The sequence below is a fragment of the Pleurodeles waltl genome, chromosome 12, assembly GCF_031143425.1.
Source record: "Pleurodeles waltl isolate 20211129_DDA chromosome 12, aPleWal1.hap1.20221129, whole genome shotgun sequence".
Classification (NCBI taxonomy): domain Eukaryota; kingdom Metazoa; phylum Chordata; class Amphibia; order Caudata; family Salamandridae; genus Pleurodeles; species Pleurodeles waltl.
This window is the reverse complement of record NC_090451.1, coordinates 363078414-363103030: the sequence shown is the minus strand read 5'-3', so window position 1 is coordinate 363103030 and position 24617 is coordinate 363078414. Positions and strand designations below refer to the sequence as shown.

Sequence of the window (24617 nt, the reverse complement as noted above, 5' to 3'; positions counted from 1 at the left end):
AGGAAATACAAGAGGTGGGCAACTGGACCCCTCCCCCCACTACTACTCCTAAAAGTAAATGAAACCTCCAAATTAATGTTTTTTTTTTTTTTTTTTTAATATAGTTGGCGTCTGGGACAACGGAGGACAGGGTAGGAAAGCATCAGGGAGTGTGTGTGTGGGGAGGGGGAAAAAAATAAAATAATCAGCACACAAGGAAGAGCAATATGAAGGTGGGAGAGAAACAGGTGTAAGAAAGCAACAAAAACGTATGGGAGCCAGGGAGTTCAGCAGGGAGAAGCACGCTGAATGTGGCTCGGGTATTTGACAGAAGAAAAGCTCATGAGAGGAAAAAACACATGCACACTCATTGACGTTTTAAGCTTAAAAGAAAAAAATAGCTTCCTAAAAGTAAGCAGCAGAAGGATAGAAGCAAAAGAGCGACAAGGCAAGCACAAAAATCAACAAGCTGGACAAGGAAAGGCATTGAATAAGCAGCGAACAAATGAGACCGACAATGAAATCAACCAATGGTAAACTTAGTGAGTGTTTGTAAAGACACTAAGTTCCTGAAAGCCCAGAAAAAGGCTTTTACAATGAGAGAGCTTCTGAAGCCCAGTAAGCTTGCCCATAAAATGCCAATGTAAGATATCAATTATTCTAGAATTCAAGTCTTCAAGTAGAGAGTGCTTGAAAACTTAAAGCTGAACAGCAAAGAATGCTGCACAAAAAATAGATGTCTTTGCCCCAAACTGCTAGACCCTTGTAAGAAATACTTGTATCCCTTGTTCAGAAAATGGTGTATTAGAACAATTAAGGAGACTAGCTTATGTTTTGAAAGTGACACTTGTACAACTCCATAGGATATTTTATGAACTTTCCTGATGTAGTGTATAATTATTTTAGAAATAAAGCAATTGATTCAAATTGCCACAGCACAATGCCACATATTTCCTACCCTACACCAGCTAAATAAAGACTTTATATGCAGTATGTGGGCTTGGCAGTTATACATGTTTTAGGTCAAGAAATTGCCTCGCTGACAGTGGTGCTCATGAATCAAGTCATGTTGAAGCCAGAGATCTGCCTGCTGGATCTACTGCTCAGGTCTGACAGTCACAAAATGGGACAAATATTTTCCTGTCAGACTAATTTATCTCTGAATCATCCGATGCATTGCACATTTGATAATGCCAGAATTACAATCATTTTTACTCTGTCAATGTTCCTCTGGCTACATTTACTAGAATAGTCAGTTCACAGCAACTACTCAACCTCTTAGATAATGCAACACTTTCTCCAAATTCCACAAAAATTAATCTTCACACATGTTCTATGGCAGATTACTCACTTGAGAGGGTGCATCATGTCTTCTCCTCTTCGTCTTCCATTTCGACTTCTATTCTGTCCCCCCATAAAGCTGAATAAACCACCACCAAATATATGGGAGAATATATCGTCCATGCCTCCAGTTCCACCACTGCCTTCTCGTAGCCCCTGCTCTCCATAGCGATCGTACAGTTCTCGTTTCTCAGGGTTTGAAAGAACTTCATATGCAAAACTTATTTCTTTGAACTGAAAGGAAAATATTTTAACTTTAATAACTGATGAGTGAACTATGAGATTTGTAACATCAGTAGCTATACAAATGAATGACAACTATTATTTCACAGAATAAACTGGATAAACCTTACCATCTACAAAAGTGTTTAAAATTAAACTCTATAATCAAAAAGAATTACAAAATACCTATGCTAGCATTAATTTCATAATTCAACCATTTGAACTTTCATTAGGACTACATGATACACAGAAGTTTCAGGCACACCCTGAAAACCAGTGTAAAAATAGACCAATTCAAATCTTCTCCTATATATCACCAATGTCAGTGCAATGCCCCAGACCACAAAAGGATCAAGTGCGTCTGCAGGTACTGCAAACAGCATTTAGTGCTTGCTGATTGGGTTGTGTGTGTAAGCTTAGGCTCAAGTCTTAATAGATTCAATAAAACCTGTATTTATAACGTGCACACATTACTCTCACCTTGTCTCCTGCATTCGGATTCTTGTCTGGGTGGTATTCCTTGGCCAATTTTCTGTATGCCTAATAAGACAAGGAAAAACACACATACTGTGAAAGTCCTCAATAACAAGTTTACCAATAACTTGCTCAAGTGTGTGTTGTGAAGATAAAAAAAAAAAAAAAAAAACACACACACACACACACACACCACAGCACTGATTCTCGTGACCTAACAGGTTCATACAAGCCAACTCCCCAACAGAGACGTGCTTAATCTACTTGACATTTTCAGACTAAGAAGAAAAAGAAAAAAACACGAAACTCGCTTTTATATATGCATGTTGAGGCATTATAATGTGCATGTTAGGATGCACCTAAATTCTATAAATCTGCTGTAAAAATCAAAAAAGAAATGGTCAAAAAACAAGTTTTATAGTGCTTGTTCTTATCGTTATAACTAGGCACAACTAGAATCTCTCTGTAATAGTTTAACAATATACTGGTTAGATGGCTCAATTTCATTATGATCATGGATAGCTTTCACATAAGTAAAAAAGGTTTAACCTTCAGGGATGACCAACACACCCTTGTACAGGCTTTATCACGAGGAGACCTGCGAGCCATAAGTGCTTCTTAAAAGGTATATATGAGTAAATATAATAGTCCTGAAAAGGCTTGATGCCAACCCACTAATAATCACTCGGAAGAGTGTTTGGGTTAAAGGTATATTATCAGAATACAGTAGCTGTTGCTAATCCAAAGAAATTATTTATCAAAATAAATAAAAACATCCTAACAACTTCCAGTAGGTTTCTTAATATTCCAACAGTTAAACAGCATTTCATTGCTTCTGCTGCCCATGTGCACAAATTCCCATACAGCTTTCAGCGTTTGGTGATTCAGAGTTTGATTCACATTGAGGAAATAAAAGTCTATTGACTGTGCTTGCTGCTTTCTGCTCCATTTCCATTTGGGGCCGTTTCTAATGCAAGCAGGGTATTTTTGTAAAGAGAACAGTGAAATAATGGTAACAACTGGAGTGCTCAGAGAACTGAGGTCAGTGCTCAAATGACTGCAACCAAACAAAATGTAGGTGTGTAGGTGAAACAGTCAGGGGGATGCACCCATAACTTCAACACCTTATCTCTCTCCAAGAGACTAAGCAATGGATTGCGTTCAGGACCATACGCTACTGGTATATGAAATAGGCAATGGCAAAGTCCATAGCCCTAGACTGTAAAACAGGGGTCTCCAACGAGTACCTTGTGAGCAACTAGTAGCTCTCAAGCAACCCATAAGTAGCTCTCTTGTGTGTAGCCCAGCATACAAAAACTTAAAAGTTGGTATTTAAAACAAACATGTAACCTTGTCTGATGTGGTCAGTACCAAAAGTCTAATATTTGTAGCTCTGGATGATTTTCACCTACATTAAGTAGCTCTTTACTACAAAAAAGGTTTGAGACCCCTGCACGAACTGCTGGATATACCAATGTTTTAGCCATGCTGTACAGCAGTGGTTCCAAAACCTTTGACTTCTGTGGACCCCGACTTAATCATTATTGGAACCTGGGGACCCCCTTGAATTATTATTGAAATCGAGGGATCTCATCTGAGTCATTACTGGAAGCCAGGAGACCCAATCTGTTAAAAAACACACACACCTTGTGGCCCACGCGCAACGGGTCCGAACAGTGTGCACCTTCGTTACTAGATTCCACCAGGAGCTGAAAGGCTGTGGATGTTCCACTTCCCCACTCACAAAATTGACCTCCATAAGTATTTCCACAGGAAGGGGCACGGGGAGCCTCTCCCGGTGGCAAAAACACCACACTCGCTGCTACGAAGGCCCCATTACAACAGAGACCACACATCACAACCCTAACTATGCCAGCAATCCACCTCACAGACACCCTTAAGACACCCTATGCTCCCCGCTGACAACGGAGACACTTACCGGGGCAACAGAGCAGAAGAAGCAACAAACTTATTATGAATTGCTGGGGAGCCGCAGGCTACAAACTGGACACTGTGGAAAGCATCAATGAAGCGTTGAACAAATTATCTGCTGAACTGGATGAGAGGGCCTTCTGATTTAACCCATTTGCACTACATGCAATGACACATTTGTCTTATGATGTACCCAAGGGAGGTCCGTGCCGCACTCACTGTGACACCACTATTACTGCTGTCCTAGCTGTGCTATGCAGGGCTTGAACAGTATACTCCACCACTTGGTGAGTTTCATTTTAGGAGGTCGAGCTATTTTTAGATTTCACTTTGGGCAGTGAACAAAGAACAGGTGTTCTGTTCAGTCAGAAACTGAATTAGCAATTAAGATGCCTTTAAATATTATTCTTGTCACATTTGCTTTGTGTTCAGAGACAGAGGTCAAATGTCAGTTTGTCTCCTAGCAATAGAAATACTTTTCATTGTGACTGCAGAGTTCCAGGATTTTGTGAGGTGAACTGTGCAACCTATGTGAAGTGAAAGGCTTTTGGTATCAGCTTTTTCTTAACACACAACATTTATATAACAGTCAACTTTACAAAATTTCAAAATATACATTTCAGTAGCTGTGAAAGACCATTTTTTGTACTTCTGTGTGATGAAAGAATATTTCAATAGGACAAAAAGTCAGAACACTATTTGGTGATGTGCAATGTTTTCTGAAACAATTTTCAAAGTTTGTTAATACATTATATAGCTTCAGCAGTAAAGCTGAAAATTAGTGGGTAGGTTTTTGGACATTTCTTGGAAATTTACTGTCTGTATATGAGTGTGCTACCACATCGTGCTTTAGTAATATATTTATTAAAAGTGAGTGTAAACAAACTGATAAAAACTCCCTGTCCCGGTGGCAAATCTATTAGTGAACAGGCAAGTCATGCATGTATCATATGTACCATATATGTGTGCTAGATTTATTATACATGGAGCAAACGTTTAGTGTATTTAAATCAAGAGGATTTTTTTTTTTTTTTTTTTAACAGCAGAAATGCTGAACTCGCATATTTGAAGTGAGAATGAAGAAAAAGGAGATTGTAAAATACAATATTTGCCTAGGATCACACAATTTGAGACCAGTTTCCGGGTCAAGTACATTACAGTTAGGTTGAGTAGATTATTCAAGCTACTCGAACTGCAGGTCTAGTAACATTTTTATGATTTTTTTAGGCCTGCTATTGAAGCCCCATCCTGCCTGATGCCTAGATAGAACATTGACTGAATATACATGGGCACTTTGTACCATTAGTGAAATATATGTTGCATGAAGATTCACTGCTCCAGACCCACTAAACTGCTTCGTAACAACCTTTCACACTTAAACGGCTGGTGATGGTGCACTGTATATGTCCTACGCTATCCTTTACTTTACCTGTACAGTCTGCTACTTTTGGGACATATTAGCTACCGACCGAACATCGCATATAACCTATTTGCCTACCAAGAAGCCTCAAACAGTTTTGCACTATTTTCCACCCTCAGAAACTCAAACCACACACATACCTACATAAGCTGGAGGCGTTATGACATTAACTAAAGAGGAACTTGTGTCATCCATTATGGACTTCAAGAAGGAGTTACAAGAGGAACTTAAGACTGATCTTGCTGTCGCCTTAGAGACACGTTATGCTGATCTTTCCTCCTGATTATCCACCCTCCAGTAAGAAGTAGACTATCGCAACCCAAACACTAGATTGAAGGCCTTCCTCATAGGAATCTTCTCAGAACTACTTAGCAGTTCAGACTCCCAAATCAAATTAGAACGCGTCCTCAGGGTGAGGAGAAACGCCCAAGAGATGTCCCATCGAAGCTGCACTTGTTCAAAACAGAACAAACTATACTACTAGCTGCACGTAAATGGAGAAGGGTTATTTTAAAGAGCATCCTGGTCACTGTTGCAAGACATTGCTCCTGCCACTCTGGCTAGGAGACAACAATTCCGACATGACAATATTAAATACAGGTGGAGATACCTGTTCGGTTTGGCCTTCACGTTCACAAATAAACTATACCTAGGCAACTACCTTCTGGAAGCTGCCGCCCTGCTGGGACTTCACGTCCCAGACGAGATGATGAACCAAGAGATCTCCAGCCACTAGCTCCAACACTGCTGCCACGAACAGACAATGGCAACCCAGACTGAAAGGACAGCGGGGAACACCTGATTGACCTAATCTACTTTACTTCTGCTATAACTGATTTTAGGGACTATTGACGTTATAGCTCTATTTCTACAAACCCTCGGTCCAGACTGTCTGTACAGTAGGCCTGATGGGATTTGCACATACCTACTCATACTTTGCTATTTGACACTACTAGCATGACATCTATTACCTTGAAAGTACAGAGGACATTATGTGGCTGCATTTATTATCTTGCATAGGTTTGCTAATTATAGTGCAAAAGTATTGATTGGTTCCTGATCATGTTCACACATTTCTCTGTAAATTGCCAAAAGGTTCCTCTGGCATTTGGGAAATATGTTCCCCTTTGTTATGGTCACATTTACTATATTCTTTAACAACCTTTCCTTTTTTGCTTCAGGTGTGGTTATTTGACACCTTTCACTTCATTGCAGGGTAGAGGGATGAAGGAGATGCCTTTTATGACGCATTCTACTAACTTGGCTTCATCCTACGAAGCTCCAACTCTTGCAATGCCTCTTTTCTGACCTATACCATGGTATTAACTGCATTAATGTGGAACATTAAAGGGACTGAATTCACCCTCTAAGACACATGCTCTGAAAATCTCTCTTGGACCAATTACATGATATAGTTGCGTTGCAGGAGACACATCTGAAATGGAATGATTAATCTGGACTTAAACACAAATCATACCCACTGATATATTGCTTCTCGGCACCCACAAAACACAACGGAGTAGCTCTCCTGTTTCACTCTTCTATCCGCTTTCAACATCATGCCCACAAGACAGACAACGATGGCAGAACCAGTGGAGCTCCTCTTATCTGAATGTGATAAAACCCAGGCCTTCCAAGATTTCTACGAAACCTTATATACTTCCAACTGTCAACACACAAGCTCAAAGGAGCTACTTGGAAGAAGTGAACTTACCCCCAAGTCACAGCTGATCAGAATGAACTTATGAGCAGCCCAAACCGTGAAGATAAAATCCAAGAAGCCATTTCCTCTCAAGTGATGTAAATCCGCTAGGCCCATACCTCACGCTCCTTTTTAATCCATGGCTCAAAAAAATCTACTTGACCACTCGTTATGGCAAGTTTTATTTTATGAGGTTGAGCTATTTTTAGATCCTACTTGTCCCTTCTTCCTAATGGACAAAGAACAGGTGTACTGTTCAGTCAGAAACTGAATCAGCAATCATGATGCTTTTAAATCTTATTCTTGTCACATCTGCTCTGTGTTCAGAGACAGAAGTCAAAACTCAGTTTGCCTTCTTGCAATGTAAATAACTTTTCCTTGTGACTGCAGAGTTCCAGGATTTTGTAAGGTGAACTGTCTGACCTGTGTGAAATGAAAGGAAAAACCTGATACCAAAAGCCTAACACACAACATTTATATAACTAAGTCAACTTTACAAACATTTCAAAATATATTTCAGTAGATGTGAAAGACCATTTTTGTACTTCTGTGTGGTGAAAAAAATATTTTTATAGGATGGGAAAAAAAGTCAGAACACTTTACTTGGTGATGTGCAAATGATAAATGTTTCTGTTTAGTGTATTTAATCAAACAAAAGAGAATTTTTTTTGTTACACCATAAATGCTGAACTCACAGATTTAAAGGTGCACTCATATGTGAGAATGAAGAAAAAGGAGACGGTAAAATACAATATTTGACTAGGATCACACAATTTGAGACCCGTTTCCGTGTCAAGTTCATTACAGCTAGGTCGAGTAGATTATTCAAGCTACTCGACCTGCAGGTCTAGTCACAATTTTATGATTTTTCGAGACCTGTAATCCTATGACTACCTCCCACACAGGTCATCCCTTCTATGAGTGAAGCACTTCTCAGTCATTCCTAAACCATGCAAAAACCCTCAAAACTGTGCCTCTTACAGACCAATAGTGCTACTTAATCCGGACGCTAAACTCTATACAAAAATATTAGCAACCAAACTTGAGAAAATTCTGCTCGATTTCATCCATCCGGATTCACACAGGGGAGACAAACTCACAATAACCTTAGAAGAGTGCTCCACCTGGTCAAGAAGGAAAACAAAAAACTTCTGGTTGTTCTAGTAGCCCTTGATGCAGAGAAAGCATTTGAACGGGTGGGCTTGTCTTTCCTTTTTTCACACCCTACATAAAGGTCGGCTTTCACAAATGATTTATTCAATTGGTCCAGGCAAACTACGCACACCCCATGTCGCGGGAAGCATCTAAATGTTTTCCATTACAACGCAGTACACAACAGGGTTGCCCACTTACACCGTTACTTGCCCTTAGCATAGAGCCATTGCTGGCTTAAAAAAAAAAAAAAAAAAAAAAAAAGCACCTTGCCAGTGATACAGGGGGTCCCCTTCCGCTCCTGTTAATACAAGATATCGCTTTTTGCCGATCATGTACTACTCTCCCTCACTGCCCGGCTACTTCTCGTCAGGCCATCCAAAGAGAACGCTCCACCTAGGATACTGTGTATGGGTACTGTATCAATCTCCACAAATCATTCATCCTGAACCTTACCCTTCCCCCCCTTGGAAATGGAAGCCCTGGCTCTCTCAACCTCTTCAATGGCTGAAAAAAGACATTACGAATCTGGGAGTCAAGCTCATCCTAAGATTTCTGATTTATATTGAACTAATTTCCCCCTTGCTCCGTCAACTCATGGAAGACTTAAGCGGTGGCCACCTATGCACTTCCCATAGCTGGGAAGAATTAACGCAAACAAAATGTCTTGCCACTGGTTCTTCATTTCTTTCCAGGCCTCCCAATAGAGATACCAAGGGAATTTGTTTGCTGAGCTCTGTACATTTCCGATTTACTTTGTGGCAGGGGAATAGGGCCCGACTCTCCAACAAACTCTTAAGACTTCCAAGAGAAGCAGGTAGCCTAGCTCTCCCAGACTTCCTATTATACTATAAAGCGGAACAAGTACAGCTAATTATAGAATTGGCACTGAAAGAATCTGATCGGCACTGGCTACATATTGATAGAGCCATAGGTGACATATATGGGATATTCTCTGGAAACCTAGGGCAGACAGGCCCCCAAATGCATACCTTAACACGCCCACTCGCACAACTCTCAAGGTATGGGCACGGTCACAAGGATAGCAGGTTGGACCAGTTTCCCTTCTCCATACACGCTTATACACTTCAATCCAGTCCTTTCCACCGCCGATGACACTGGGCGGAAGGACTACCTCATAAAAACCCTATCCCTGATGGGATATACTGTCTTTTGAGAACTGCCAACAGGATTTCGGTCTTACAGGCACTGAACAGTATCATTATGCCCAACCCAGTTATATGCCTCACAGCAACACATGATCTTACTCCCCTTGAAATGTACAGAAGGCTTCATCTCCTTTCTATATGCTCACCTACTTCAGACACTTCCTGCCAGAGCACCATGTCATGTTAGCTTCAGGAATGAACATTTGACTACCCCGATCTCAGACTTGCACTGGCAACTACTGTGGTGAGATACTGCCAAGTTCAGTCACTCACTGGGACTTAGGTAGGTTCACTATAAAATTTGATAATACTGGTACCTCTACACTACTAAACTGAAAGATTTTCCTGGCGAGCTCAGATTTATGTTGGAGGCTGTGGCCTCCTTGGGGACTTCCACAGAGGGATTGTGCAACTATCCAGCCATTTTGGACTGAAATCCTCGCACAAATTAAAACAATACTGGGATATCCCATCCTCTCTACCTCGGGCTCTATGTTTCTGGGACTGAGATGACTCCCCGCGCCATCAAATTTCTCGCTACTACTCTACCATGCGTCTATGCCTAGAGGCTGCTAAAATGGGTACAGCAGCCAAATGAAAAAAACAAAAAAAAAAATATATATATATATATATTTTTTATATATATATATATTTTTTATATATATATATATAACACAGCAGCACAGTCTTTGTCACAATGGCATGCCAGACTCTGGCAGAGTTTAACTATTGAAAGGATAACGTATGTGCTTCAAGATTCAAACAAGAACTTTGAATACCACTGAGGAGCACATGTCAATCACTTATCAGAGGGACTACCACTTACTGCGTGCCCTGCCCGTATAAGGGCCCTCTGTTTCATACTTAGATTACCTTAAATTCCACTCTAGATGCTTCCCACCTATATACTTCGCGACTCTTATTCCCTACCCTCTGGCTCACACCAAGTACACGTCCCCACACAAACAATGTTGTATAAAGTAAACCTCTTTTCTTTTTATTTGCAGGTTTTGGCTTTCTTGGGGAGTAGGATGAGGGGATCTTAATGACACTGACAATTAGATTTTGTGACAATGTTACTGAGATCTGTACCTGTTCTTTGATATGAGAAGTCATGATTACATTGTAACTGTATATCTCACTAGCACTGTACTGTTTTCCTGCTGAGGTCAACCAAATACAATGCTCATGTCTGATGTTGTGCCAAGATCCCAAAAACATAGCATGAAACAAAAGCATTAATGAAGACTGCTGGAAAACACATTTACTCTTACGAAGTGCTTAAAAAACAACAAGAAAAAAGTAGTTCTCTAAAAAAAAAAAAAAAAAAAAAAAAAAAAAGCTGCAGAAGCCTGGACGTCAGCAAATCAGAGATGGTAAAGAGGCTACGCTTCATGGAAGAGCGAACACAAGATAAACACGTTGAAAGAAAAAAAGCCATCCAATACAAAGCAAACAAAAATAGCGACAGTAAATCCAACCAAAGGTAAACAGACGGACTGCAAGTTCCTGTGTGTTCTTATTAAGCCCACAATATGTGTTAGAAACCAGACAGCTTGAACTTTCTGGTAGGCTCATCCTAAAGACAACATAACCCTGCAAATTAGCTTCAAAACATAATCCACTGCTGTGAAGCTGGAGAGTAAATGAGGCTAGAAAGGAAATGTATAAGAAGCCAAAATATTTTTCAGGGGTGTGGAATTCAGTAAAACATCTACTTGTCGATCGAACAGGTTGCTTCTTAAATCTACTTGTCCTGTAAACATACTTACTTATCCGTTTGGTGCCATATAGTGTGGCAACAAATTATGGCAGCAATCTCATTGTTTAAGAGCTGTGATAACAGCCTTTCTGATTATGCCAGGGCTACTACTGTAGTAGGGCTTGAATACTTGCAATTTCAATCCCTACTATAGCAATTTCCTTATTTTGCCACCTTTACGCAGATCTACATACTGGGGCTGGAGGAAGCTGCAAGCAATAGTTCCAGGGCTGCAATGCCTTAAGAGTCTGCAAACCTACTAACTTGCATGTTTAAAGGAACTTTGCCAGCTCCTCATCTTCTCCGATAATGAGAAAGGTTGGAACCATACTCCTGACAATGGTAGAAGTTCTTCCAGGGTTGGGAAAAAAGTAGTTGGAGGGACACTAAACTTGTAAACGCTCAATGGATTTTCACATGAGCAAATCTACACATGCATATTTGCTCGTGCTAAAATACAGTTCACAAATATTTTCTCGAGTACCATTTCCTGGTCTACTTCTGTAAGTTCTTTTAAATTCATGCAAGCCACTAATTAAAAGACGTACCATGGGTGCACTTTTGTAACTTTAAAAATTGGGTCCCTAATTAGGTCTGGCGTTAAAGACGTTTTGTTTTTATTAAACTTCTATTTTTCTCTCTATCGGTTGACTTTACTGTGAGTGATTACATTCTGTTCTTCCACAAGAAGCATATTGGCACACAAAGTAGTTTTGTTCAGTGCCTAGAACTACGGTGACAATCACTGGTGTAACAAAACTGGAGGGGGACCACACAAAGGACACTGAGCCGCGCCCCCCCCCCCCCCCCCCCCCCCTCAGTCAGAGCAGGTGGTGTGCTGAGGGTGCTCCATGGAGGGGACCTGCAGGGCCTTTGTTGACAAAAACTTTTTTTCTTTTTGCTACCACAACAGTAAAGTGTTACAGAAGACAAGTCAGAATAATACACACATTGAGGAAACTAAAAGTCTCACAATAAATGTCGGATTAGTTGGCTTTGCCAGTGCTTGTTTAGATTCATGCGTCCCATAATCTTGTTGAAAATAGTGACACTGATTTTCCATTAAGAATATTTTTTGGAAATACTAGCATGCATCAACACATTTTACTAAATGACGCTTCAAGGAAATAGCACCTAAAATGTAAAGAAACTTTTTTCCTACTTGCATTTTTTTCTGAACATTTTATTTTGAATGCAGATCATCATCGCTCTTGCTTACAAGCCTCGGCAAACATATGCATCTAATCAGAGCATTATACTTAGCATCACCTTGTTAAACTTTTCAAACGTGTACTTTTTTTTTTATACTGGAACCAGTATCAGTAGTGCAGGGTGACCTTAAAACCTATATTTACAGCGCTCACCCAAATAATGAATGCTTTTCATTAATGAACCATAATTATAAGTTCGAACAGCATTAACATATGAACACACATTACCTCAACTGCAGACAGTTCCCTTCCCTGTAAACAGGCAGTCAGAGGTTTTGTGCTACCGGGGGTTGGCCCACTTGTCCCAAGGACAAAATAAACATGAAAAATATTTGCCCCAGACTCCAAACAATATGTCCCGTGAAATAGGAATTCCACATCCCTGATTTTTACGGACGCAAGACAATGAATAATATCCAGAAATGTAATGCTTTTTTTTTTTTTAAGCAGCAAAAGAACAAGTTCATAAATGGAAGAAAAATAAATGACTAAATCTCTCGAGTGCTGCACACCTTCCTAAGTCAGGAGGCACTGCACTAAGGTAGTTAGACTAAGACGGGTCCTTTCCCACCATGTTTCCCCGATACTATTCTTCAGCCCACCCAACCGGCTGACCTAAGACTTTTAAGGGTTGCAATATGACCAGAGTTGCTCTGATAAAACAAATGTTCTCTAACACCCCCCCCCCCCCCCGCAAGAAACCCCAGGGCATGAGTGAGGAAATTAAGTCACCTGCGATATATTTTTCAAAGAGTTAGGCAGACTTCCTGCCAGGCTGGCCCAAACACAAATATGATCTCTAGCTTTACAGGCATTGAAAACACTGGGCTGAGCCACTGAATTATTCATCAGTTGTTCATTAGCATCTCTCAGCTGTCTCCTGCTAGCCTGCCATTGCATGATACACAGATGGTGGCAAAATGATAAGGCATGTGATACTGGCAGCATGAGAATGTAGACTCCTGCTCAAAGTTAGAAACAACCTGCATCTGGATGCTGCCTCATTAAGGGGCCCAAGTCAACACACTTGCAGTCACCCAGCATGATGAAAGATGTTTGGAAGTGGTACAGAAGTTGGAACAATTACAAGGAATTGCCCTTGGGAATTAAGCTACAGTAGCTTTTGGGGAACTAGAAATGGTTTGAGATGTTTGCACTGCTGCTGACATGCTATATTGTTTTTTGGGAGAGTGCGAAAACGTGGAACAACTGTTAGGAATTTCAGGGTGTGCTCCTCCATGCAAATATTTGAGTTACAATGAACGTTTTTTTGGGAGAGAGTGAAAACGTGGAACAACTGTTAGGGATTTCAGGGTGTGCTCCTCCATGCAAATATTTGAGTTACGATGAACGTTTTTTTTCTTTTTTTTTTTTTTTTTTAACTTTGCTAACACTATTCACCTGTGGGAGCAAGGACTGTATCTAGCAGATATTTGTAAGAATGAACTGTTCAGCTGTACTTCACTACTAATATATTCAATGTTGGAATTTCCCACTACATCCTTTCCAGCACAGAGTCAGAGTACTTGAAAGCTGACCTTGACCACAAACCAAAATGGTCATTAAGACTTCCCATCATCAAGGGCAGACTAAATAGAATGTTTTTGTTCCTGAGCTTCCCTCACTTAGTCCAGGCAACCATCACACTTGTGCTCTTCTTTCTGGGATGAGCAAAAACAAATCTATCTTTGTGCACCTGAATATCTACTTTGGAGGCCACAAATAATAAAAATAATGGAGCAAAAAGGTCTACTGCATCCGAAACCGCATCAATCTGGCCCATTACACCCTTACACTAGCTGCCACTTGCCAGCAGTCACCTTCATAGCTCCCAGCCTCATACATTGAATGGACAATAACCTGCCTTCCTGCAGAATAAAATCCGGATCTATCACCCTTAAGGATCTGGTAAAAGATGGATCTTCGAATCAAAATCCTAACAAACAACTGATCCAAGATTGGGGGAAATCAATCATCATAGTAAGGAACAAAAAAAACAAAAAAAAAACAACAAGGAACATACAACTTGTTCAGATATGAACTCTTAATAATCATCAGGGCTTTTGCAATACATGGAAAGCAGTTACAGTCATATTTATGGCTAAGTCGCACTATATGAACCAGTCAACACACAAGATCAGGTTCATCCCCATGAGTCCCTGGACTGCCAGTAAGCATACAATTAAGAATTGTCATAGCTTCTCCATGTTTTTTCCTCTACATAAAACTCTTCATTAAGCTGTTATATATAGTAAGAAAACAATTGGTTTGCATCTTCTGAATGTCAGAGTAACAATTCCAGATTTGCAGGCCTTGTCAATTAATTATCTTCTGGTATATACTTGCCTAATGATACTCCGGTAACCAGTCTTTGTGGCCACATTAATGGCAGCTAAGACTAAGAGCTATTTCTGCACAAAAGATTAATGAATAAAAGAATACAAAAAGGGAAAGAGCTAGCACTTAGATAAGCCCATGAACTGAAATTGGAAATGTAAAATTATAATTTAAATTGGAGTTGTCAATTGAACGGCTTGAGCCAATAAAAATAACAGAGCTACCCCACACAATTTAATTATGAACTCCTTCCCAAAAAAAAAAAAGACAATCTCACTATCTAAGTGTGAGCAGCTGGCCTTCTGGAGCACAAGAGAGAATAGGTGTTTAAAGGGATTGTAGCCCGAAGACTATCTACTGCAGCCTGTCTCTAACAGTAGTAAAAGATTTGAATTAAGATAACCAAAACTCTGAGAGAACAATGAAACACAGTGTTAAACATGGAATAGATGGTCCATGGCTGTGTTTGCTTTAGGGAGCAGTGTTTTCATTTCTCATTTACTTCCAGGTCTCGGAACTGATCTAAAGTTTCAAGGTGAACTCCATTAACCTTCAAGTAGCGATGAGGAGGAAGAAGTCTGTGAGACAACTGCATCACTAAGTCGTGAAGATTCTTTTGTTTTGATGCGCCTTATTGGCTTCTAATACGTAAGAACGAACAAATCAATTTTAGGTTATACAGAGCCCATTCTCCAAGCCAGAGTAACATATCATGCAGAGAGATCAATAAGAATTTGCAGTGGTTTGCTTCCCTTCTTTCAAGGTAGAAAGTAAGTATTCTCTAATGTTAGTAAGTGCAGTTTGGGAAATTACCAAGATTGGAGAGTGGCCAGTAGTTTCCAGAGTATTTTGAATTTGCAGTGGGATTTTAAAATAGGGGTTCAATAAATGAGTATTTAAGTTGCTCGGATTCAGGTCTATTATAAGTGGAATTGATAATTATATGTGATGACAGCTGCCCACAGAGAAGACATTACTTCAAATAGATAAACACAAAGTTCGAATTCCAAGTGAAAGGCTTTAGTTACATGGTCAAAAAAAAAAAACAAAAAAAAAAAAACTCCCCATGTGACCAATTGCCACATGTCTGAAAGATAAGCGAAAGGCAGGAATTGATTGAGGGTTGGAATAGAAGTGCACTGATGATTTGCAATTGTCTCTTCAAAGAACTTATGTTTAAATTTTGGCTTTGAAGAGATTTGGCACTCCCTCTCAATGCAGTGCAGAAGCACAGAGGCCTGCCATAAGGCTTCTGGATTGGTCACTCTTGGTGGACAAAGACGATTTATTTTGCTTGGCACCAAATTACAGCATTCCCTGTGTTAAATGGGGAGGTTTATCAAACTACTTTTTGGAGGGTTCTGGCCTAGTTTGAAGTTTATGTTTTTGGCAGGGGTGGGACATATTTTAGAGGGCAGTCCCGATGTTTTGAGGCAGTGTGGTTAAAAGGACCTGAGAGTTCAAAGTGTTTTCTAGCTCTCTTCTGAAAATGTAAAACTGATATATCAATGATATAGAGCAGGGAAAAAATACTACAACATATTCACCTTATCAGTGAAAACATTAGTTGATCACTGAGAATTTTTTTTTTTTTTTTAAATCACACTTGGTGATAATAACTTCATATTTTAAGCTCACTTTGTCCACTCCTCTTCCTACATAAAGACATATAAAGTGTTGACACAAAAAACATCACTAGAACATATACATACATCTACCAATACAATTAAAAATATATATACACACACACCACAAATTCCAAACAAAACAAGACAAAAGGCACAGAGTGCATAAGCACTCTACAGTTCAATGTAACGGGGCAGTCCTATACGAGGTAGCGATGATTTTATACAGTCACTGGTAACCAATTATTCATACTGAGTATGTGCGGTTTAGTGTTTTATTTAATCCTTTTCAGTTCTTAAATTGGTAGCACTCCTCAGATTGTTGGTCAACGCGTTTCGGCCCTTTGTCTATGGGCCTCATCAGGACAAAGGAAGAGGAACCTTTATATCAAATACGGAAATTAATCCAACCGTGAGCAAGAGCAAGACCATCCAAAAATGTTTTCTAGGATAATATCAAAATGCATGCAGGACTGCGTGGTAATGGCCCATATCACAGTGATTACATTCAAAAGCATTTAAGGGAAACTTGGCCGAACTCTATACCACTGATTTAACAGTTTGTTCTTAGCCCAGGTATAGTAGGGTCACAAGGGCTTTCCCCCATTGTTTTTGACTTCTGAAAACGTAGCATAACGAATAGGCTACAAGCAATCTTCATATACGTAAAGGCCTACCCAGTGACCGATTCTCGAAGCCCAGAGTTTAATGGCCCACGTCCAGGAGTTAGCAGGAAAGAAAAAGGTAGGATCTATCTACAAGAACAGAAATCAAAGCTGCTGTTAAAGGAGAAAGGGTGGAGAAAAAAAAAATGGGCTGAGTAGAGCTTAGGTGGAAGTGTTGTCCTCTTTTTTTTTTTTTTTAAGGGGCTACACCGATTTTAGTGAGGAAAAGTAATTTTCACTACTGATTGGGATTGCAAAAACATTTGTATAGCAGGGTTATGTTTTACTTTGTTTTCTCTGTAACTGAGCCCTTATAACAAAAATATTAGTGTGTCTGCTTGCAGCATTTCACCAATTCAAACAAATTAGGGTAGTCCTGGTGGATACTTGGATAGGACTGTCTCTCCTTTATTTCTTTCAGAAGTATTTGCCATATTAAATAGAGTGAAATCAAGTCAATATGTTGCTTACTAAGCTGGCTATATGAATGCAAAAGAGCACACAGTAGAAAAGCAGGAAGACATATTACAACCATAAGTAGGCTCTTCTGGCAAACAGAACTAAAAATATTCTTGATTTGTAGAAAAAGGACTCCTTGGGAGGCATTTCTGAATATCAAGAAACAATGACATCAGCTAAACCAAATTATAGTGGCTAGATTACTTAACTAGAACTTGGGCAATCAAACCTTAGACTGGCTCATGCTCCCTCAAAGGATATAAGAGAGGGGAGAGCGCATACTGCCTCTCATCCCAGCACAATGCACCCCATTTCATCCTGGTAAATGCAGTCCACTTACTTCAAAGTTGATGTAGTTTTTCACCAACGTTTGTGCTGGTAGTGCCATTATCCCTAAACACTTGTTTCTGGATTTAGTCTTTCATTAGTAGGGAGTAGACGTTGTAGAGAGCAGAGAAATGTCATCTGGGGTTGCTAGTATGCATGCCAAGTCTTCACAGGTCACAGTAACTCTCCACAGGCACACAGGTGCATTCCAGGTGAGCTTGTCAGCTCGTTGGCTTAAGGGAGCCTTTTAACACCTACGGATGCCCGGTACGAGCTGGCCTCGTCCTCAGCTACAGTTGCTGTGTGCCGAAGACTAGACCAGCTCGTCCTGCACCCGGCTCAGCACTCCCCCCATGAGCCTCCCACCCACACCCGCCCAGGGCAGGGACGGAAGGAGAAGCACCTCGACCCCCCCCCACCTCCCAAAAGTGACGTCTGCTGACGTCCGACTGGGAGATGGGGGCAGGTAGAGGCAGGAAAGGCCTTTCCTGCCTCTGTAGATCGCTGAAGAAATGCCCACTAGACACCAGGTTTTACTGTAGGAAAACCTTGTAGGATCGACACAAACGACCCTTTGCTGAATTCAGAATTTTGTCTACTTTTTTTTAGAAATGTTTAGCTTTCTGGGATCCAGCATTGGTTTCACGCCCATTTCTGTCACTAACTGGAAGGAGGCTAAAAGCACAAAAACTTGTAAAAATGGGGTACGCCCCAGTAAAATGCAGAAATTGTGTGTTTTTGATTCAAGTCAGCCTGTTCATGAAAGCTGAGAAGATTGTGATTTTAGCATCGCAAACTCTTTGTTGATGCAATTTTCAGAAAAAAAAAAAAGCCTTCTTCTGCAGCCCTTTTTCCCCCTCCATTTTATTTTTTTATGAAATTTTCACTGTATTTTGGCTAATTTCTTGGTGTCCTCCAGGGGATCCCACAAACTCTGTACCTCTAGAATCCCTAGGATGTTGGGGAAAAAAAAAGGATGAAAATTTAGCGTGGGTAGCTTGTGAGGACAAAAAGTTATGAGGGCCTAAGCACAAACTGCCCCAAATAGCCAAAAAAAGGCTTGGAACATGAGGTAGTGGGGGGGTGGGGGAGGGAGAAGAGGTCTGTCAGCGAAGGGGTTAAAGGATATACTGGTATAATTTGAATCAAACTACTAGTCAAACAGGGAAGAGGCACTGTATCATCTCTGTTGACAGTGCCCCTCGCCTGCTTGACTAATGGAGAGAGATTCTCCAATTGTAGATACATTTGTGTTTTCAATACACTAAGTTAGCTGATCTGTATTAATATAAACTATATTTTAGGCCAATCTTTTATGCATGGTATACAGTCTGAGTCTTAATACATTATTTAAAATTATCTTTAGCAAGCAGCCATGGAGTATTCCTATTTACTCACTATGGACTACATGATGTTGAAATTTAAAAAACCCAGGGCTTTGCATTCTGGTATCTACTTCAAAACTAGATGGACTGACCTTTGATGCATGAACCTTCCCTCATAATTGACCTCAATGGCCCTGCTTCTGTTACCTAGCACAACTTCCATTCCTTTTGCATTGAAATAATATACACTTAAGTTTGCAAGTGATAACTCTGCTTACGCAGCTGCTCAACAAACTGGCTTTCAGTAAGGAAACTACTATGAGCCTCATGCATATGCTAGCCTTCAAGAAAATTCTTTCAGAGAATGCTGCTGCAAGCGAGCATGTATGGTGACCATCTTAATTTTGTACTTTAAAAATTAAAATCAAAAGCGGATGCAATACAGACATGGACAGCCATCTTGGATCAGTTATTAAAAAGAATTTAAGATGGCCACCCGCTGATACATTGACAAACTGTCCTCAGACAAGCAAGCAGACTTTTTTTTTTTTCCTTTTAAATCAGTGACGTAATTTAACTTGTAACAAGAGATGTAATATGCGAGATCCCAAGCAAGGCATGGCTCAAGGTTATAGTTAGATCAGTAAACTATAACTGATTAATTGCAGTTTTTTTTTTTTTTAAACGCTAGGTCTTATCTTATTTCAACACCTACCTATAAAGCTACTTAATCTTATTACTATACCCAAACCTGTCACATTAACCTTTGTTTTTCAGTGAACACATACACATTTAAACTAATATACAATATATCTCTCTCTCTGGGTCATCCATTACAGGCATTATTAGCAAAGGTCATAGGCCGCCACACATATTGCTTATTATAAAAAATTGAGTCTGGAAAATGCATTAGGGATGAAACATACACCCAAAGATAAAAGAAATGTGGGCTCTTCCGACTGGAGGTATTTTTTTTTATATATTTTTTTAAATAAAACACTTCACTAATCATTAAAGTGCTAGGACCACTTGGAAGCTTAGATCAAAGGACTCAAACTTGTACGCATTTATCTTGCGAGCAAACATACGCAGGAAATTGATTATTCTTAGGAAACAAAAATTACTATTTTTTAAACCAGTCTGACAGTCTGCTAATTCAGAAAGTAAACTGCTCAAATGAAGCATTTTTTGCAGGTTTCGTTTTAGGTTACATTTAAAGTAGGGAGCAGTAAAGCAGAACCACACTAATCAACATTTGGATTTGATGTGTTGGGTGAGGGGGCACCTCTTCACTTTTGGGGAGAACGTGGGAGCAAGCAGTATTACTCAAAATAATGTGCAGTCTCTGAACCTGTATAAACTGCCGCCTACTGAGAAGTTTCATATTTTCCACATACAAAGTGTCACACACTGCTCCATTACAAGCCCAAACACCATACAATTAACACAGAAGCCTCCCACTTACAAAACTAATGCACAGCACTATTCAATAGGGAGGGAGGGAGTGCAGAGACATGAACGCCACCATGTAGTGGCAAAGGCAATGGGCCAAGCCCTGGCAAATAGTGCAAGGGTTAATTTTGTTTTTCCTTTCGTGCAAGAATGTGCCGCAAAAACAGGCACACATCTTGAATGTATTAGACATTTGTAAGAGATGCAACAACCTTATTCTCCAGTTGGAATGCACATCAGAATAAATTATTCTTCCTGGCACAAAGAAAGTGTATTTTTGCCTTTGTGTATCTGTATGCTGAACAGACAGCCCAAACACTAATAAATAAAAAACAAAAAACAGATTAGGAATTGTAATCAAAGTTCTGGCAAGGTAAAGAACTGGTCCATCAGTCCTGGCACTGAAGTGCACCTCTTTTTAGGAAGTATGCACATGATCACGTTTGTGCTGTAACTTGCAGTGTAAGAGGCTATAGCAGCAGGAGGGGCGGGAACATTGCCCAATGCTGTATCAGGTGAAACCAAAGTGTGAATTATAGTTGAGGACTGACCCAAAAAAAAAAAAAGAGAGAGAGAGAGAAAGTTTTATGTATGACATCGAGACTCATGAGGCAGCTAAAGTTACCTCAAAGTCAGAGTTAAAAGTTGACAAGGTACAATGCAAAGCAGAGTCCCATTTGAATCAGGTATTGGCAAAGCTGATAGGTCTGTCCTTGTCAAGCCTGCATCGTTTTATTTTTTTCCCACTGAAAACCAGGGATGTTATAGTGAGGTTCTGAATTTCCTCGCACAAAACCATAGAAATTCAGCAGTTAAGAGTTATGGTTAACTCAAGTACCTATAACTCGTGCCCTAAGTAACAATAACTTATGCCCCCGCAATGCAAATTTTTTCATCAATAATTTTATTGCAAATGTTGCAGTAATAATATCAATGATGCCATAGAAGTTGTCATCAATGATGTAATATGTGGAATAATTAGCTGTGCATGACAAAGGCACAAGTTAAAGTTGCAAGTTTAGTTATTTGAGTTTGCCATAATTTTAACTGCTAAATTCCTCTGCCATGCGCAGCATGAGTTTGGATGCAGTGGGTGGGTTTTTTCTCCTCCAATTTTTCTCTGGGTTCACGAATCCACAAGGAGATTGGCAAATCCAGGATCCACCCATGGACCCGCAAATCAAACAAAAAATTAAGGAGACAATTTTTGCCCATGAGGACCCCTCTGCGGACCCCATCGGGTCAGAATAGCTTTATCCTGAACCCTTTGGCTTTTTTCACTCTTTTCCCACCCCCAAGCCAATGCGACAAACAAAATGGTGGCTTCTACTTTTCTGTTAGGTTGAAGTCAGCCAACCAGGGCCATGCTTCTCCCCCCGAATCCGCGGCAGTAGATATCTTTTTTTTTTTTTTTTTTTAACTAATTTATCAGAAACTACTGAACGGATGTATACCAAATCACAGAAAGCACAATCTGCAGACTAAGATTTAGCTTCCTGACAAATTTGGTGAATTTCCGTTCATCGGTTTGAGCTGCGTTTTGGGACCCCGCTTTTAAGACAGCAGCTGAACTAACCAAAGTATAAGTTTTGAAGATTTTGTGAAGATTCGTCAAGCAGCACCAAAGTTATAGGCAAAACAAACAAAAAAATGCTCCATCTATGGAAAATAGGTACCAACTATAACTACCTAGTTTTCAGGTAAGAAAAAGTAAAAATGCTGCTGGCTAAACACGAAATGAAAGGACAGGCTGCACATCACCCGTCGCTCTGCAGGGTACTACTCGCTAGGTGGAAGGGCACAACTCATTGTGAAAACTACCAGTGGCTTCATTAAAATAGGCCACTACCCACTTATGCATGGGAGGAGGCAAAGCGAAATGTGAATGACTAACTTGGCAATGGATAACAAAGCTGACCAAAAGCATACATTATGAATTCTTGGAAAACATGAGGCTTGTGAAAAAGCTTAAGGCTATCTCTAGACGAGACTAAAAAAGCTCTGTGGAGAGAGAGGATTTAAAAACTTTCGTCCTATATTTGGACTCACTTCACTCCTAAAGGTCTCACAGAAGCGTTGCCACCGAATCCCAGAAGCTCCTCCTCTAATAACCTGCCGAATAACCTACAAACGGACGTCATAACAGTTTTCCTTGGCGATCGTCTTTGAAAAAAAATACACCTCGGAGCTGTCTTTGGAATACATATGCAGCTTTTAGACTTCGCGTTTAAAGGAGACAACTTATAATCAATTAAAATAAACAAGCCTCTATATCACAAACTCAAATAAAATGCCGATGACAATCAACTTAACTTGGTAGTTATTTTCCCTTCCCTCTAATCCCACGTAAAAGATGGCACCCACTTAACAAGAATATGGTTTAATCACACCAACACTTCAGTCTCTTCAAATGGACAGAGTTCGTCTTTTTCGACTGTATTTTATAAGACTAAATTTGGTATAGGCTAGTTATATTAACCTTTAGAACACAAAGCTCGGCTAATGATCTAGCAGCATGTCTTGACAGCACTGTTGTCCTCTTTGGGTAACAATGCTAGTACCAGTACTATAATGTTCTAGAAACACGCATTTTGAATTTGATCTAATACACAATCGCCTAAATTCAACAAAAAAATGATATACTCTTATTCAAGTAACATTTTTACTTCCAAAAAGGTATGATGCTATAGAAATTGAATAACAGAACGTTGTTGGCATTCCATTAAGCAGTGTGCCTTGTTCGCCAACAACAGTTCTTTGCTTGGACTCTGCCCTTGCTATAGAATTGGTCATACTGAGTCACAACTAGGAAGTCAAGACGTACTAGTCTCTGAACGACAGGGAATGTGAAATAAAAAGACACCGTTAGCGACTCAAGACTCAAAAAACATTGAACTCGAGAGCCTGATTCACCTAACCGAGCGACACCTTTTGCGCCAGACAAGTGTGTAACGAGTCCTTTGAACAGCACGTGTTCGTTTTGTGTTTCACTGGGTCCATGTTTGAGTATTTATATGGCGAGAGGTTGCTGTGTGTCAAAAAAAAGTGGGAGGACGGTGGAGAAGGTGAATGAGTGCTGTGAAATAAAACTACACGGGAGCGGCTTTCTCTTCGCCCCACCCGCCCATACAGTTGGACATAATGGCTTAACATTTGTAAAAGGTTAACTGCCGACATTTGTATAGCAGACCCGGCTTTTTTTTTTAAGTGTGTGTGTGTGTGGGGGGGGGGGGGGGGGGGGAGCACGTTTATTCCATGGCTCGGCTTTAGGCTTGGCTGAGACGCAGGGTACAAAAAAAAACCACAAAATGTAAGACTCCCGCTCACAGGCCCAGTACAAAACCGGGGTGTTGAATCGGAAAGCTAGCCGTCAGGATGACACCCCCGCCCGTCAGAACCACTACTTCAACTCGCGGCCTAGTTCTGCCGGTACCTTCTTGAGCTCGTTTTCGCTGGCGCCGGCTGCCACCCCCAAGATGTCGTAGAGCTTGGTGTCCACTACGTTGGCCATTGTGACGGGAGGAGACGGCTGAATGCCGGGGACACCGTCTGTTGCAGAGCAGAGCTAAGCCGGACACCCGCAGGAGGAGGAAGAGAGAAGAAATCGACGCGCTGACGTCACTCAAGCCTAACCTCGACGTCGAAACGTCGCAGCTCAAAAGCATGCGTTAAACGTCATAGAAAGCTGCGCATGCCTAAACAAAAGGTGGGTTAGACTGGAGCCATCGTTAGATCAGGCACGGGCCCTGGGAAACCTGTATTTCTATTGTGAAGCGGCTGTTAAACTTCACTGTACGCGACGGTACTTTTCGTTTGAATTACTTGACTCCTACATCATTTTGAAGCGAGAATATCTTACCCAACTCGCCCCCCACCCCAGTAGAGCATCGATAATGATGTTAAACTACCCAGGTCAAACAGGATTACTTTAGAAGCCATCCCAGAGACATTGGATGATCATCCAACTACATTAGAAGTCATTTTCTCATCATCAGACGTCATCAAGCTCTTAAAGTCATCAGCAGTGATTAAAAACTTCAGCCGGATGATTTGCGGATGACTT

General features: G+C 40.4%; 1 protein-coding gene across 1 annotated transcript in view; it reads right to left on the bottom strand.

Moving 5' to 3' along the window:
• The window catches only part of DNAJA2 (DnaJ heat shock protein family (Hsp40) member A2), a 215636-nt gene extending 191467 nt beyond the window's left edge, over positions 1-24169 (bottom strand). Inside the window, exons 1-3 of the mRNA XM_069216615.1 lie at positions 23988-24169; positions 2023-2082; positions 1331-1554 (exon numbers count right to left, since the gene is read on the bottom strand). Coding sequence (XP_069072716.1) covers positions 1331-1554; positions 2023-2082; positions 23988-24065 — 362 coding nt within the window. The 5' untranslated portion in view covers positions 24066-24169. The remainder of the gene's footprint in view (positions 1-1330; positions 1555-2022; positions 2083-23987) is intronic.
• Between the last annotated feature and the right edge of the window lie 448 nt (positions 24170-24617).